Below are 15,370 nucleotides of genomic sequence, written 5' to 3'. Positions count from 1 at the left end.
AAAATGTCAGTTCAGTTGCTAGAATTTTACTGTAAAAACAGAAATGGTACTGTATTCAATTGACAGTAATGCAGTGGAAAAAAGTTGATTTTACAGTAAAATACTGTAAAACATTTTTTTTTTTAAATAGTCGATTTTTGCAAAAAAAATAAAAAAAACTGTCAGTTCAGTTGCCACAATTTTACTGTAAAAACAAAAGTGGTACTGTATTCAATTGACAGTAATGCACTGGAAAAAAGTAGATTTTACGGTAAAATACTGTAAAAAAACGTTTTTTTTAAATAGTCGATTTTGCAAAAAAAAAAAAAAAAATGTCAGTTCAGTTGCCAGAATTTTACTGTAAAAAAAAAAGTGGTACTGTATTCAACAGACAGTAATGCAGCGGAAAAAAGTTGATTTTACGGTAAAATACTGTAAAAGAAAATCTAATAAAAAATTGTCGATTTTACAAAAAAAAACAAAAACCTGTCAGTTCGGTTGCCAGAATTTTACTGTAAAATCAAAAGTGGTACTGTATTCAATAGACAGTAATGCAGTGGAAAAAAGTTGATTTTACATTAAAATTCTGTAAAAGCAACGGCCAAAGATTTTGCACTGAAAAAGTGGCATCTGAGTCACCAGCTTAGTTACCATTGTTCAATTTACAGTAATGCACTGTAAAAACAGTGTCCATAAATTGTATGGTTAAAAAAACAACCCAAAAACTAGTGGCCAGAATTTTACTGTAAAAACAAGAAGGTACTTTTTTCAATTTACTGTACTGCACTGTGAAAACAAGTCGGGAGATGTTATAGTAAAAATACTGTAAAAACAAAAAAATGTAGAAACAAACAGTTTAGTGGCCAGAATCTTACTGTAAAAACAAAAAGGTACTTTTTAAAAATGTACAGTAATGCACTGTAAAAAGAAAAAAAAAAAGCCGGAAAAACGGTACTTCTGTACGGACCCCCTAAAGGGACATGGGGGAAATTTATTTTATGATAATTTATTTTTTATTTTATTTTTTTTTAGACATGTATCTCGTGCGCAAGAGAAACTATCTCGTGCGCACAAGAAACTTTTTATAAAGTTATCCAAAAAAAAAGTATACTTTAAACATGAATAATGACATGTCTAAAAAAAATAAACAAATTAAAAAAAATTTGATTTTTTTTTTCATATAACTTTATAAAAAAGTTTCTCGTGCACACGAGATACATGTTTAAAAAAAAAAAAAAAAAAAAAAAATTACATTTTTTCTTTTTATAACTTTATAAAAAGTTATCAAAAAAAAAATTAAAAATTATAATTTTTTTATTGTATTTTTTTTAGACATGTATCTCGTGCGCAAGAGAAACTATCTCGTGCGCACGAGAAACTTTCTATAAAGTTATCAAAAAAAAAAGTATACTTTAAACATGAATAATGACATGTCTAAAAAAAATTTGATTTTTTTTTTCATATAACTTTATAAAAAAGTTTCTCGTGCGCACGAGAAAGTTTCTCGTGCGCACGAGATACATGTTTAAAAAAAAATTAAAAAAATTGTTTTCTTTTTATAACTTTATAAAAAGTTATCAAAAAAAAAATAAAAAATTATAATTTTTTTATTGTATTTTTTTTTAGACATGTATCTCGTGCACAAGAGAAACTATCTTTTGCACACGAGAAACTTTTTATAAAGTTATCCAAAAAAAAAAAAGTATACATTAAACATGAATAATGAATGACATGTCTAAAAAAAATAAACAAATTAAAAAAAATTTTTTTTTTTTTATATAACTTTATAAAAAAGTTTCTCGTGCGCATGAGAAAGTTTTTCGTGCACACGAGATACATGTTTAAAAAAAAATAAAAAATTACATTTTTTCTTTTTATAACTTTATAAAAAGTTATCAAAAAAAAAATAATAATAATTTTTTTATTGTATTTTTTTTTAGACATGTATCTCGTGCGCATGAGAAACTTTTTATAAAGTTATACAAAAAAAAAAAAATACTTTCAACATGAATAATGTTAGAATTAAAAAAAATTTTTTTTTAATAACTTTATAAAAAGTTTCTCGTGTGCACGAGAAACTTTTTACATGTCTAAAAAAATATAAAAATAAATAATAATTCCCCCCCCCCCCCCATGTCCCTTTAGGGGCTCAGTACTTCTGTGATTTTGACGTGCAAAAAAACTAGCAGCTTAGTTGTCGGAATTTTACGGTAAAAATTACATTTTAAAGTACCATTTTTCAAATTCAGAGTGATGCGCTGACAAAAAGTTACGGTAAAATACTGTAAAGACAACTGAGGATTTTACAAAACAAAACTTGCCGCTCAGACAGAATTTTACTGTAAAAAATTAACTTAAAAAAATCAGTAATTCGGCGTGTTACGGTAAATTTGTAGCAACTTTAGCGTAAAATCCACCGTTGTTTTTTACGGTGCGGCTTCTATTTCTTCATTCAATCCGGCGGAAACTACGGACAAAAATGTGGTAGACGCCCACAACGTACCCCCGCAGGCCGGTACTTTGTAAACATGCTTTTTTTCCCCATAATTTAGCATCAAAGGTGTGTTTTTAAAGAGACTTAAACATGAATAATGACAGCATCCAGGTAGTGAAGTGTGGGAGGAAATGTCTCCATCTAGTGGCGACGCTGGTGAGTTACACTTCATATTTTTTGGCCCCGGTGATTTAGTTTGGAAGGCAGAATTGTTCCTAATGTTGTTGTCAATTCCCAGCATGGCCACTTAATGGGTTAATGGAGTCTGGGTCGATGGTGGACATTTGTAGCGAGGCGGGGGAGGGGCGGGGCTTTTAGGGGAATACGATCCCCCGGTGGATCCATTACGTTGTCGTTTGTTCGGCGCCGAGTGGGCCGCTCATCGATTGTGTGTTTTTTTGCGTGCGTGCAGAGTGGATCCAGGCGGTGCAGGCCCTCATGATCCTGTCCATCATCTTCAGCTGCCTGTCGCTCTTCCTCTTCTTCTGCCAGCTCTTCACTCTGCAGAAGGGCGGCCGCTTCTTCGTCACCGGAACCTTCCAGATCCTCGCCAGTGAGTACCCCCGTGCGATGTTGTCACGGCAGACTTAGCGTGTCGCGTCCGAGGAACACGTTCACCCCCCGCTTGGCAGAAAAAAGATCGCCTCAGAATCGAACACACTGGACCCACTTCCGGTTAACTTTCGGTTTCGGTTCCTGCCGAGGCGAGGCAACCTAAGTGGACAAAAGCATGAGAGACGGGCGACCGTTTTAGGGACGGCTTGACATGTTTACGTGTGTTACGTTGCAATGTTTGCTGTAACATCGTCTCATGTTACAATGTTTCCGGTTACAACGTTTCGTATTGCGTTTAATGCGACGACATTTCGTGTTACGATGTTTCATGTTTTGACAGTTCGTGTTACAGTGTTTGCTGTTACATCGTCTCATGTTACAATGTTTCCGGTTACGACGTTTCGTATTGCGTTTAATGCGACGACATTTCGTGTTACGATGTTTCATGTTTTGACAATTCGTGTTGCAGTGTTTGCTGTTACATCGTCTCGTGTTACAATGTTTCCGGTTACGTATTACGTTTAACGTGACAACATTTTGTGTTCGATGTTGCGTGCAACAATTTTACGTGTTACATTTGCCCTTATAACGTTTTGTGTTACAATCATTTGTGTTATGACGTTTTGTGTTACGATGTTTCATGTTTTGACAATTCGTGTTGCAGTGTTTGCTGTTACATTGTCTCATGTTACAATGTTTCGGGTTACGTATTGCGTTTAATGTGACGACATTTTGTGTTACGATGTTGCGTGCAACAATTTTACGTGTTACAAAGTTTTCTGTTACATTTGCTGTTATGACGTTTTATGTTACAATAATTTGTGTTATGACTTTTCGTGTTACGATGTTTCATGTTTTGACATTTCGTGTTACAGTGTTTGCTGTTACATCGTCTCATGTTACAATGTTTCCGGTTACGTATTACGTTTAATGTGACGACATTTTGTGTTACGATGTTGCGTGCAACAATTTTACGTGTTACAAAGTTTCGTGTTACATTTGCCGTTATGACGTTTTATGTTACAATAATTTGTGTTATGACTTTTCGTGTTACGATGTTTCATGTTTTGACATTTTGTGTTACAGTGTTTGCTGTTACATCGTCTCATGTTACAATGTTTCGGGTTACGTATTGCGTTTAATGTGACGACATTTTGTGTTACGATGTTGCATGCAACAATTTTACGTGTTACAAAGTTTCGTGTTACATTTGCCCTTATGACGTTTTGTGTTACAATAATTTGTGTTATGACGTTTCGTGTTACGATGTTTCATGTTTTGACAATTCGTGTTGCAGTGTTTGCTGTTACATTGTCTCATGTTACAATGTTTTGGGTTATGTATTACGATTAATAAGACGACATTTTGTGTTACAATGTTTCGTGCAACAACTTTACGTGTTACGTTTCGTGTTACATTTGCTGTTATGACGTTTTATGTTACAATGATTTGTGCTATGACGTTTTGCGTTACGATGTTTCATGTTTTGACATTTTGTGTTACGATGTTTCATGTTTTGACATTTCGTGTTACAGTGTTTGCTGTTATCTTTCGTGTTACAATTTGTTCCGTGTTACAATGCTTAATGTGACGACATTTTGTGTTACGATGTTTCATGCAACAACTTTACGTGTTACAATGTTTCATGTTACATTTGCCGTTATGACGTTTTATGTTACAATAATTTATGTTATGATGTTTCGCGTTACAATGTTTTATGTTTTGACATTTCGTGTTACAGTGTTTGCTGTTGATTTTCATGTTACAGTGTTCTGTGTTACAATGTTTAATGTTACACTATTTTGTGTTACATTTCGTGTTTTGAAATGTTATGTTACGATGTTTCATGTTACAACGTTTTGTGTTACAGTGTTTAATGTTTTGTGTTATAATAATTTGCGTTACGTTTCGACGTTTCATGTTACAATGTTCTTTGTCATGTCATGTTAAATTCAGTGTTACAGTGCTCAATGTTTGAAGTTTCATGTTACAATGTTCTGTGTTACAACATTTAATGTTACAATGTTTCGTGTTCAGACATTTCGTGTTCAGACATTTCGTGTTACAACGTTTCATGTTGACAATTCGGGTTAAGACATTTCATGTCACGACGTTTCGTGTCACGACATTTCATATTACAATGTTTCATGTTTCGACATTTAGTGTTACAATGTGTCATGGTATGATAATTTATGTCATGTTTCTATTGTTCGCGGTACAAACTTTGCAGTTAAATCGTCTCATGTTATAATGTTTCATGTTACGACCTTTCGTGGTAAGTGACGGGCGACCATTTTAGGGACTGCTTGACATGTCTACATGTGTTACGAGGTTTTACGTTATAATGTTTGCTGTTACATCGTCTCATGTTACAATGTTTCGGGTTACGTATTACGTTTAACGTGACGACATTTTGTGTTACGGGTTACAACATTTTGTGTTACATTTGCTGTTATGACGTTTTGTGTTACAATTATTTGTGTTATGACGTTTCGTGTTACGATGTTTCATGTTTTGACATTTCGTGTTACAGTGTTTGCTGTTACATCTTCTCATGTTACAATGTTTCGGGTTATGTTTTCATTTTGTGTTACGATGTTTCGTGCAACAATTTTACGTGTTACAACGTTTCGTGTTGCATTTGCTGTTATGATGTTTTATGTTACAACAATGATGTTTCATGTTTTGACATTTTGTGTTACAGTGTTTGCTGTTACATTGTCTCATGTTACAATGTTTCCGGTTACGACGTTTCGTATTGCGTTTAATGCGACGACATTTCGTGTTACGATGTTTCGTGCAACAATTTTACGTGTTACAACGTTTCGTGTTGCATTTGCTGTTATGACGTTTTATGTTACAACAATGATGTTTCATGTTTTGACATTTTTACAGTGTTTGCTGTTATCTTTCGTGTTACAATGTTTAATGTTACGATGTTTTGTGTTGCGCTTCGTGTTTTGAAATGTTATGTTACGATGTTTCATGTTACGACGTTTCGTGTTACAGTGTTTAATGTTACGATGTTTCATGTTACAATGTTATGTGTTATAATAATGTGTTACAATGTTATGTGTTATAATAATTTGCGTTACGTTCCGACGTTTCATGTTACAATGCTCTTTGTCATGTCATGTTAAGTTCCATGTTACAGTGCTTGATGTTATGAAGTTTCATGTCACAATGTTCTGTGTTACAACGCTTAATGTTACGACATTTCGTGTTCAGACATTTCGTGTTACAACGTTTTATGTTGACAATTCAGGTTACGACATTTCATGTTACGACATGTCATGTTACGACATTTCATGTTACGACATTTCATGTTACAACATTTCGTGTTGCGACATTTCATGTTTTGACATTTCGTATTAGAATGTTTCATGTTACGACATTTAGTGTGATAATTTGTGTTATGTTTCTATTCCTCGCGGTACAAACTTTGCAGTTAAATCGTCTCATGTTTTAATGTTTCATGTTACGACCTTTCGTGGTAAGTTCCGTATTACAGTGCTTAATGTTATTATGCTTCATGTTACAATGTTTTGTGTTACATTCAGTGCTTAAATGTTCAATGTTAAAACACTTAGTGTTATGGTGTTTCATGTCACAACGTTTTGTGTTACCTTTCCTGTTTTGACATTTCGTTTTAGGACATTTTGTGTTAGGACGTTTTGTGTTAGGACGTTTCGTGTTGCAACGTTTCGTGTTACGACGTTTCGTGTTGCAACGTTTCGTGTTTTGACATTTCTTGTTACAATGTTTCGTGTTACGTTCCGTGTTTTGATATTCATGTTACAATGTTTTGACCTATCATGTTACACTGTTTCGTGTTACGTTTTGTGTTACGTTTCGTGTTACGTTTCGTGTTATGTTTCGTGTTACGTTTCGTGTTACGTTTCGTGTTACGTTTCGTGTTACGTTTCGTGTTACAGTGTTTAATGTTATGACGTTTCATGTTTCAATATTTCTTGTCACATTTTGTGTTAAGTTCCGTGTTACAGTCCTTAATGTTATGACGTTTCATGTTACAATGTTTATTTTACGACTTTCCGTGTTCAGACATTTTGTGTTACGACAATTCATGTTTTGACATTTCGCGTTGCGACGTTTCATGTTACAATGTTTCGTGTTACAATGTTTAATGTTATGATAATTTTTGTCAAGATGTTTAGATTTTTCGCGTTTTTCGCGTTTCGTTGCAATGTTTGCGATTAAATCGTTTCATGTTATGTTTCATGTTACGACTTTTCGTCTTAAGGTCCTTGTTACAATGCTTGATATTATTACACTTCATATTACAATGTTTTGTGTTATGATGTTTTGTGTTATGAATTTTCGTGCTGATATGTTGTGTTACAATGTTTAATGTTAAAACCTTTCGTGTTATGGCATTTCATGTCACAACTTTCCGTTTTAGTTTTCCTGTTTTGACATTTCGTGTTACAACGTTTGGTGTTACGTTTGTTACATTCCATATTACAATGCTTAGTGTTATAAAGTTTCATGTTACAATGTTTCGTCTTGCAATATTTCATGTTACACTGTTTCGTGTTACAACGTTTCATGTTACAACGTTTCATGTTAGGACATTTCCTGTTACGGTGTTACATGTTACAACGTTTCGTGTCATGATGTTTTGTGTTACAATGTTTCATGACACAGCGTTTCATGATACGACGTTTCGTGCTACGACATTTCATGTTACGACATTTCATGTTACGTTTTGTGTTTCAATGTTTAATGTTACGACATTTCGTGTTAAGGTGTTTTGTGTTACGATGTTTAGTGCTACGACATTTTGTGTTACGATGTTTCATGTTGCAATGTTTTGTACTACAATGTTACATGTTTTGACATTTTGCGTTACATTTACTGGTATGACATTTAATGTGACAATAATTTGTGTTATGTTTCATTTTACGATGTTTCATGTTTTGACATTTCGTATTAGTGTTTGCTGTTATGTTTTGTGTTACAATGTTCCGCGTTACAATGTTTAATGTTACGACGTTTCATGTTACATTTGGTGTTTTGAACTTTCATGTTACGATGTTTCATGTTATGACGTTTCATGTTACAATGTTTTGTGTTATGATAATTTGTGTTACGTTTTGATATTACGTTTTACAATATTTGATGTTACATTGTTTCATGTTGCAATGTTTCTTGTCACATTTCATGTTAAGTTTCGTGTTACAGTGCTTAATGTTACAACGTTTCGTGTTACGGCATTTCGTGTTACAACATTTCGTTGTACGACATTTCATATTACGAAATTTTCTGTTACAACATTTCTTGTCGCATTTCATGTTAAGTTCTGTGCTACAGTGCCTAATGTTACGAAGTTTCATGTTACAATGTTTCATGTTACAATGTTTAATGTTACGACGTTTCGTGTTCAGACATTTTTTGTTACAACGTTTCTTGTTACACAATGTTTAATGTTATGATGTTTCATGTAACAATGTATCGTGTCATGATTGTTTACTTTGACGTTACGTTTTTCAGTGATGTGACGTTTCATGTAGCGATGTTTTGTGTTATGGTCATTTGTTTTGACATTGTTTGCTGTTACATCGTTTCATGTTACAATGTTTCTTGTCGCGTTCCACGTTAAGTTCTGTGCTACTGTGCCTATTGTTACGAAGTTTCATGTTACAATGTTACGACGTTTCGTGTTCAGACTTTGTGTTTCCTGTTAAACAATGTTTAATGTTATGACACTTCATGTTACGACGTTTCGATGTTTTGACACTACATATTTTGAGGGAAAGAACATATGACCATTACGGTGTTACGGTGTTTTGTGTTACGATGTATAGTGTTACGGCATTTCGTGTTACGATGTTTCGTGCTACGATGTTTCATGTTACAATGTTTTGTGCTACAATGTTACGTGTTTCGACGTAACAATGTTACAATGTTTTGTGCTACAATGTTCCGTGTTTCGACGTAACAATGTTACAATGTTCCGTGTTCCAACGTTTAATGTTATGACGTCTCATGTTACTTTTTGGGGGTCATGTTACGACATGTCGTGTTACACAATGTTTAATGTTATGACGTTTCTTGTAACAATGTTTCGTGTTATGATCATTTATTTTGACATTACGTTTTTCAATGTTATGACGTTTCATGTTACGATCATTTGTGTTGATGTTGTTTGCTGTTACGTTGTTTGCTGTTACGTTGTTTCATGTTACGATGTTTCTTGTCGCGTTCCACGTTAAGTTCTGTGCTACAGTGCCTAATGTTACGAAGTTTCATGTTACAATGTTTAACGTCACAACGTTTCGTGTTCAGACATGTCGTGTTACGACGTTTCCTGCAGACAACTCGGGTTACGACACTTCATGTTACAACATTTCGATGTTTTGACATTACATATTTTGAGGGAAAGAACATATGACCATTACGGTGTTACGGTGTTTTGTGTTACGACGTTTAGTGTTACGGCATTTCGTGTTACGATGTTTCGTGCTACGATGTTTCATGTTACAATGTTTTGTGCTACAATGTTCCGTGTTTCGACGTAACAATGTCACAATGTTTTGTGCTACAATGTCGCGTGTTTCGACGTAACAATGTTACAATGTTCCGTGTTCCAACGTTTAATGTTACGACGTCTCATGTTACAGTTGGGGGTCATGTTACGACATGTCGTGTTACACAATGTTTAATGTTATGACGTTTCTCGTAACAGTGTTTCGTGCTATGATCATTTATTTTGACATTACGTTTTTTCAATTTTGTGACGTTTCATGTTACGATCATTTGTGTTGACGTTGTTTGCTGTTACGTTGTTTCATGTTACGATGTTTCTTGTCTCGTTCCACGTTAAGTTCTGTGCTACAGTGCCTAATGTGACGAAGTTTCATGTTACAATGTTTAACGTCACGACGTTTCGTGTTCAGACATTTCGTGTTACGACGTTCCCTGCTGACAATTCGGGTTACGACACTTCATGTTACGACGTTTCGATGTTTTGACATTACATATTTTGAGGGAAAGAACATATGACCATTACGGTGTTACGGTGTTTTGTGTTACGATGTTTAGTGTGACGGCATTTCGTGTTACGATGTTTCGTGCTATGATGTTTCATGTTTCGATGTAACAATGTTACAATGTTTTGTGCTACAATGTTCCGTGTTTCGACGTAACAATGTCACAATGTTTTGTGCTACAATGTCGCGTGTATCAACGTAACAATGTTACAATGTTCCGTGTTCCAACGTTTAATGTTACGACGTCTCATGTTACGTTTCATGTTACGATGTTTCTTGTCGCGTTCCACGTCAAGTTCTGTGATACAGTGCCTAATGTGATGAAGTTTCATGTTGCAATGTTTAATGTTACGACGTTTCGTGTTCAGAAATTTCGTGTTACGACGTTCCCTGCTGAAAATTTGGGTTACGACACTTCATGTTACGACGTTTCGATGTTTTGACATTACATATTTTGAGGGAAAGAACATATGACCATTACGGTGTTACGGTGTTTTGTGTTACGATGTTTAGTGTGACGGCATTTCATGTTACGATGTTTCGTGCTACGATGTTTCATGTTACAATGTTTTGTGCTACAACGTTACGTCTTTCGACGTAACAATGTCACAATGTTTTGTGCTACAATGTTCCGTGTTTCGACGTAACAATGTTACAATGTTCCGTGTTCCAACGTTTAATGTTACGACATCTCATGTTACAGTTGGGGGTCATGTTACGACATGTCGTGTTACACAATGTTTAATGTTATGACGTTTCTTGTAACAATGTTTCGTGTTATGATCATTTATTTTGACATTACGTTTTTTCAATGTTATGACGTTTCATGTTACGATCATTTGTGTTGACGTTGTTTGATGTTACGTTGTTTCATGTTACGATGTTTCTTGTCGCGTTCCACGTTAAGTTATGTGCTACAGTGCCTAATGTTACAAAGTGTCATGTTACAATGTTTAACGTCACGACGTTTCGTGTTCAGACATGTCGTGTTACGACGTTTCCTTCAGACAACTCGGGTTACGACACTTCATGTTATGACATTTCGATGTTTTGACATTACATATTTTGAGGGAAAGAACATATGACCATTACGGTGCTACGGTGTTTTGTGTTACGACGTTTAGTGTGACGGCATTTCGTGTTACGATGTTTCGTGCTACGATGTTTCATGTTACAATGTTTTGTGCTACCGTGTTTCGACGTAACAGTGTTACAATGTTTTGTGCTGCAACGTCGCGTGTTTCGACGTAACAATGTTACAATGTTCCGTGTTCCAACGTTTAATGTTACGACGTCTCATGTTACAGTTGGGGGTCATGTTACGACATGTCGTGTTACACAATGTTTAATGTTATGACGTTTCTTGTAACAATGTTTCGTGTTATGATAATTTATTTTGACATTACGTTTTTTCAATGTTATGACGTTTCATGTTACGATCATTTGTGTTGACGTTGTTTGCTGTTACGTTGTTTCATGTTACGATGTTTCTTGTCGCGTTCAACGTCAAGTTCTGTGCTACAGTGCCTAATGTGATGAAGTTTCATGTGACAATGTTTAACGTTACGACGTTTCGTGTTCAGACATTTCGTGTCACGATGTTTCCTGCAGACAACTCGGGTTACGACAATTCATGTTACGACGTTTCGATGTTTTGACGTTACATATTTTGAGGGAAAGAACATATGACCATTACGGTGTTACGGTGTTTTGTGTTACGATGTTTAGTGTGACGGAATTTCGTGTTACGATGTTTCGTGCTACGATGTTTCATGTTACAATGTTTTGTGCTACAATGTTACGTGTTTCGACGTAACAATGTCACAATGTTTTGTGCTGCAACGTCGCGTGTTTCGACGTAACAATGTTACAATGTTCCGTGTTCCAACGTTTAATGTTACGACGTCTCATGTTACGTGTGGGGGTCATGTTACGACATGTCGTGTTACACACTGTTTAATGTTATGACGTTTCTCGTAACAATGTTTCGTGCTATGATCATTTATTTTGACATTACGTTTTTTCAATGTTATGACGTTTCATGTTACGATCATTTGTGTTGACGTTGTTTGCTGTTACGTTGTTTCATGTTACGATGTTTCTTGTCGCGTTCCACGTTAAGTTCTGTGCTACAGTGCCTAATGTTGCAAAGTGTCATGTTACAATGTTTAATGTTACGACGTTTCGTGTTTCGACGTTTCGTGTTACGACGTTTCGTGTTACGACGTTTCCTGCAGACAACTCGGGTTACGACACTTCATGTTACGACGTTTCGATGTTTTGACATTACATATTTTGAGGGAAAGAACATATGACCATTACGGTGTTACGGTGTTTTGTGTTACGACGTTTAGTGTTACGGCATTTCGTGTTACGATGTTTCGTGCTACGATGTTTCATGTTACAATGTTTTGTGCTACAATGTTCCGTGTTTCGACGTAACAATGTCACAATGTTTTGTGCTACAACGTCCCGTGTTTCGACGTAACAATGTTACAATGTTCCGTGTTCCAACGTTTAATGTTACGACGTCTCATGTTACGTTTGGGGGTCATGTTACGACATGTCGTGTTAAACACTGTTTAATGTTATGACGTTTCTTGTAACAATGTTTCGTGCTATGATCATTTATTTTGACATTACGTTTTTTCAATGTTATGACGTTTCATGTTACGATCATTTGTGTTGATGTTGTTTGCTGTTACGTTGTTTCATGTTACGATGTTTCTTGTCGCGATCCACGTCAAGTTCTGTGCTACAGTGCCTAATGTTGCAAAGTGTCATGTTACAATGTTTAATGTTACGACGTTTCGTGTTACGACGTTTCGTGTTACGACGTTCCCTGCTGACAACTCGGGTTACGACACTTCATGTTACGACGTTTCGATGTTTTGACATTACATATTTTGAGGGAAAGAACATATGACCATTACGGTGTTACGGTGTTTTGTGTTACGATGTTTAGTGTGACGGAATTTCGTGTTACGATGTTTCGTGCTACGATGTTTCATGTTACAATGTTTTGTGCTACCGTGTTTCGACGTAACAATGTTACAATGTTTTGTGCTACAATGTCGCGTGTTTCAACGTAACAATGTTACAATGTTCCGTGTTCCAACGTTTAATGTTACGACGTCTCATGTTACAGTTGGGGGTCATGTTACGACATGTCGTGTTACACAATGTTTAATGTTATGACGTTTCCCGTAACGTTTCGTGCTACGATCATTTATTTTGACATTACGTTTTTTCAATGTTATGACGTTTCATGTTACGATCATTTGTGTTGACGTTGTTTGCTGTTACGTTGTTTCATGTTACGATGTTTCTTGTCGCGTTCCACGTCAAGTTCTGTGCTACAGTGCCTAATGTTGCAAAGTGTCATGTTACAATGTTTAATGTTACGACGTTTCGTGTTACGACGTTTCCTGCTGACAATTCGGGTTACGACGTTTCGGTGTTTTGACATGACATGTTTTGAGGGCAGGAACATATGACCAAATAAGGCAAACCGTATCGAAAAGTCCCGTTTTTTTTTTTTCTTTCTCTCCCTTCCAGGCTTGTTCGTGATGAGCGGCGCCATCATCTACACGGTGATGAGTCCGGACTGGGTGCCCGAGAAGGACGTCTTCGGCTACTCCTACATCCTGGCGTGGGTGGCCTTCCCCCTGGCGCTGATCAGCGGGCTCATCTACGTCATCCTGAGGAAGCGAGAATGAGCCGGCCCCCGCCTGAACCCTGGCCCCCCCCGCCCCCCCCACCTCCCGCCACGGTGACCACTCGCCAACGCCCAAAGCAACCATCACTGTCTGAAGATGTATATAGTATCTATGGTTTAAAACCTATTTATAATGTAACACTTTTACATACGTGTACATAGTTTTTGTGTTGCTCCGTCACGTCAGCTTCATTAAGTGCCTCAGCGTTTGTTTGTAACATCATTACAACTTTGTTTTTGTTTTTTTTTTGCCAAAGGGATTAACCGAAATTAACCAAAAATTGCATGTTACGTGAAAAAAAAAATTAAAAAAAAAGAAGTTTGCGTTATTAAACAGACGAGTGTTAACACCCGCGTGTAGCTAGCATAGCATTGTTCCATTTCTTTTTACTCTCCGTCGTCTATTTTTTTTTTTCTTTTTCTATTACTTCTTTTCAACAAACAACAAAAAAAAATGATGGTGCTACGATATTCTAAAAAATATGTATCATTCCTCTTCATGACTACCAAGGTTAAAGCTACGCTACGTTGGGTGTTCATGACAGCTAGCATAGAATGATTAATTACCACGCGTAACCCGCTTGGCAGCTTCCGTCTCGTTCTTTTGGTTTTTCCCACTTTGTGACCGCCGAAGAGTACGCCAAACATCTGCCTACTTGAACTTTGACCTGCTGCAGCCTGTACCCCCTCATACGTGTGTGCCGCCGGCGCTCCCCTGAACGGCATTAAACTATTAGCTAGCTAGCGCTGACGTATTTCTCGGACAAAAGAATAAAAAAGGGACTGAAGTATTTACTTGATGCATGCGGGATTTAAAAAAAAGATGCAGCCATGCACACACACACACACACACACACACACACGCACACACACACACACACACACACACGCACACACACACGCACACTAGCAGGGCTATGAGGTGAAAATAAAAACTAATTTCCAACCACTCGCTTTGTATGAAATGTTCCCTGCAAGACGACGAGCACGAAGCCAGTAAAGTATGTTTTGAAGTGTGGACGTCACATGTGGTAGAGTCTCATGCATGTCGACGTGCGGGTCCAGTGGGAGGAGGTGCACTCTGATGACGACTGACCACCCCCCCCTCCACTTAGTTGCTGTGTGTTGTGTTGACTGAAGCATATTAGCACGCTGCTAACTGTGTTCAAGTGTACCCATTAAAGAGGACGTCTTTGACCACCAACAACGCCCTCCAGGGACAATTGTTGCCGTCTTTTCCTCAAGAGTGACATTTTAATCACCTGAAAAATAAAAACAATTTAAATTGTGTTGCCAGCAAAAAAAAAAAAAAATGGTGTCATGAGCCTCCCCGCCACTAGATGGCAGCGTGCGTTTCATCAACAACATGTCAGAGCGTGGAGCGAGCGAACTTTGGTGAAGCAGTCGGAGCGTAGCACTGCGAGCCCGCGACATTGAAAAAACACCCAAGCATGTATCCAGGAAAATATGAAGAAGCTGCTGACGGTTGCGTTTTAAAGGAGAAGCAGCAAAGTTAAAGTAGCAATGATTGTCACACACACACACGAGGTGTGGTGGAATTTGTCCTCTGCATTATGACCCATCACCCTTGTTCACACCCTGGGAGGTGAGGGG

The 15,370-nt window shown here is 36.6% G+C and overlaps 1 protein-coding gene across 1 annotated transcript in view; it reads left to right on the top strand.

Annotated features, from left to right (window-relative positions):
• Positions 1-14,963, top strand: part of LOC133655240 (peripheral myelin protein 22-like) — a 24,836-nt gene extending 9,873 nt beyond the window's left edge. The window contains exons 4-5 of the mRNA XM_062055213.1: positions 2,886-3,026; positions 13,597-14,963. Coding sequence (XP_061911197.1) covers positions 2,886-3,026; positions 13,597-13,757 — 302 coding nt within the window. The 3' untranslated portion in view covers positions 13,758-14,963. The remainder of the gene's footprint in view (positions 1-2,885; positions 3,027-13,596) is intronic.
• The last annotated feature ends 407 nt before the right edge of the window (positions 14,964-15,370 follow it).

Source organism: Entelurus aequoreus, linkage group LG08 (genome assembly GCF_033978785.1).
Source record: "Entelurus aequoreus isolate RoL-2023_Sb linkage group LG08, RoL_Eaeq_v1.1, whole genome shotgun sequence".
NCBI lineage: Eukaryota > Metazoa > Chordata > Actinopteri > Syngnathiformes > Syngnathidae > Entelurus > Entelurus aequoreus.
This window is presented reverse-complemented; position numbering and strand designations above follow the sequence as displayed.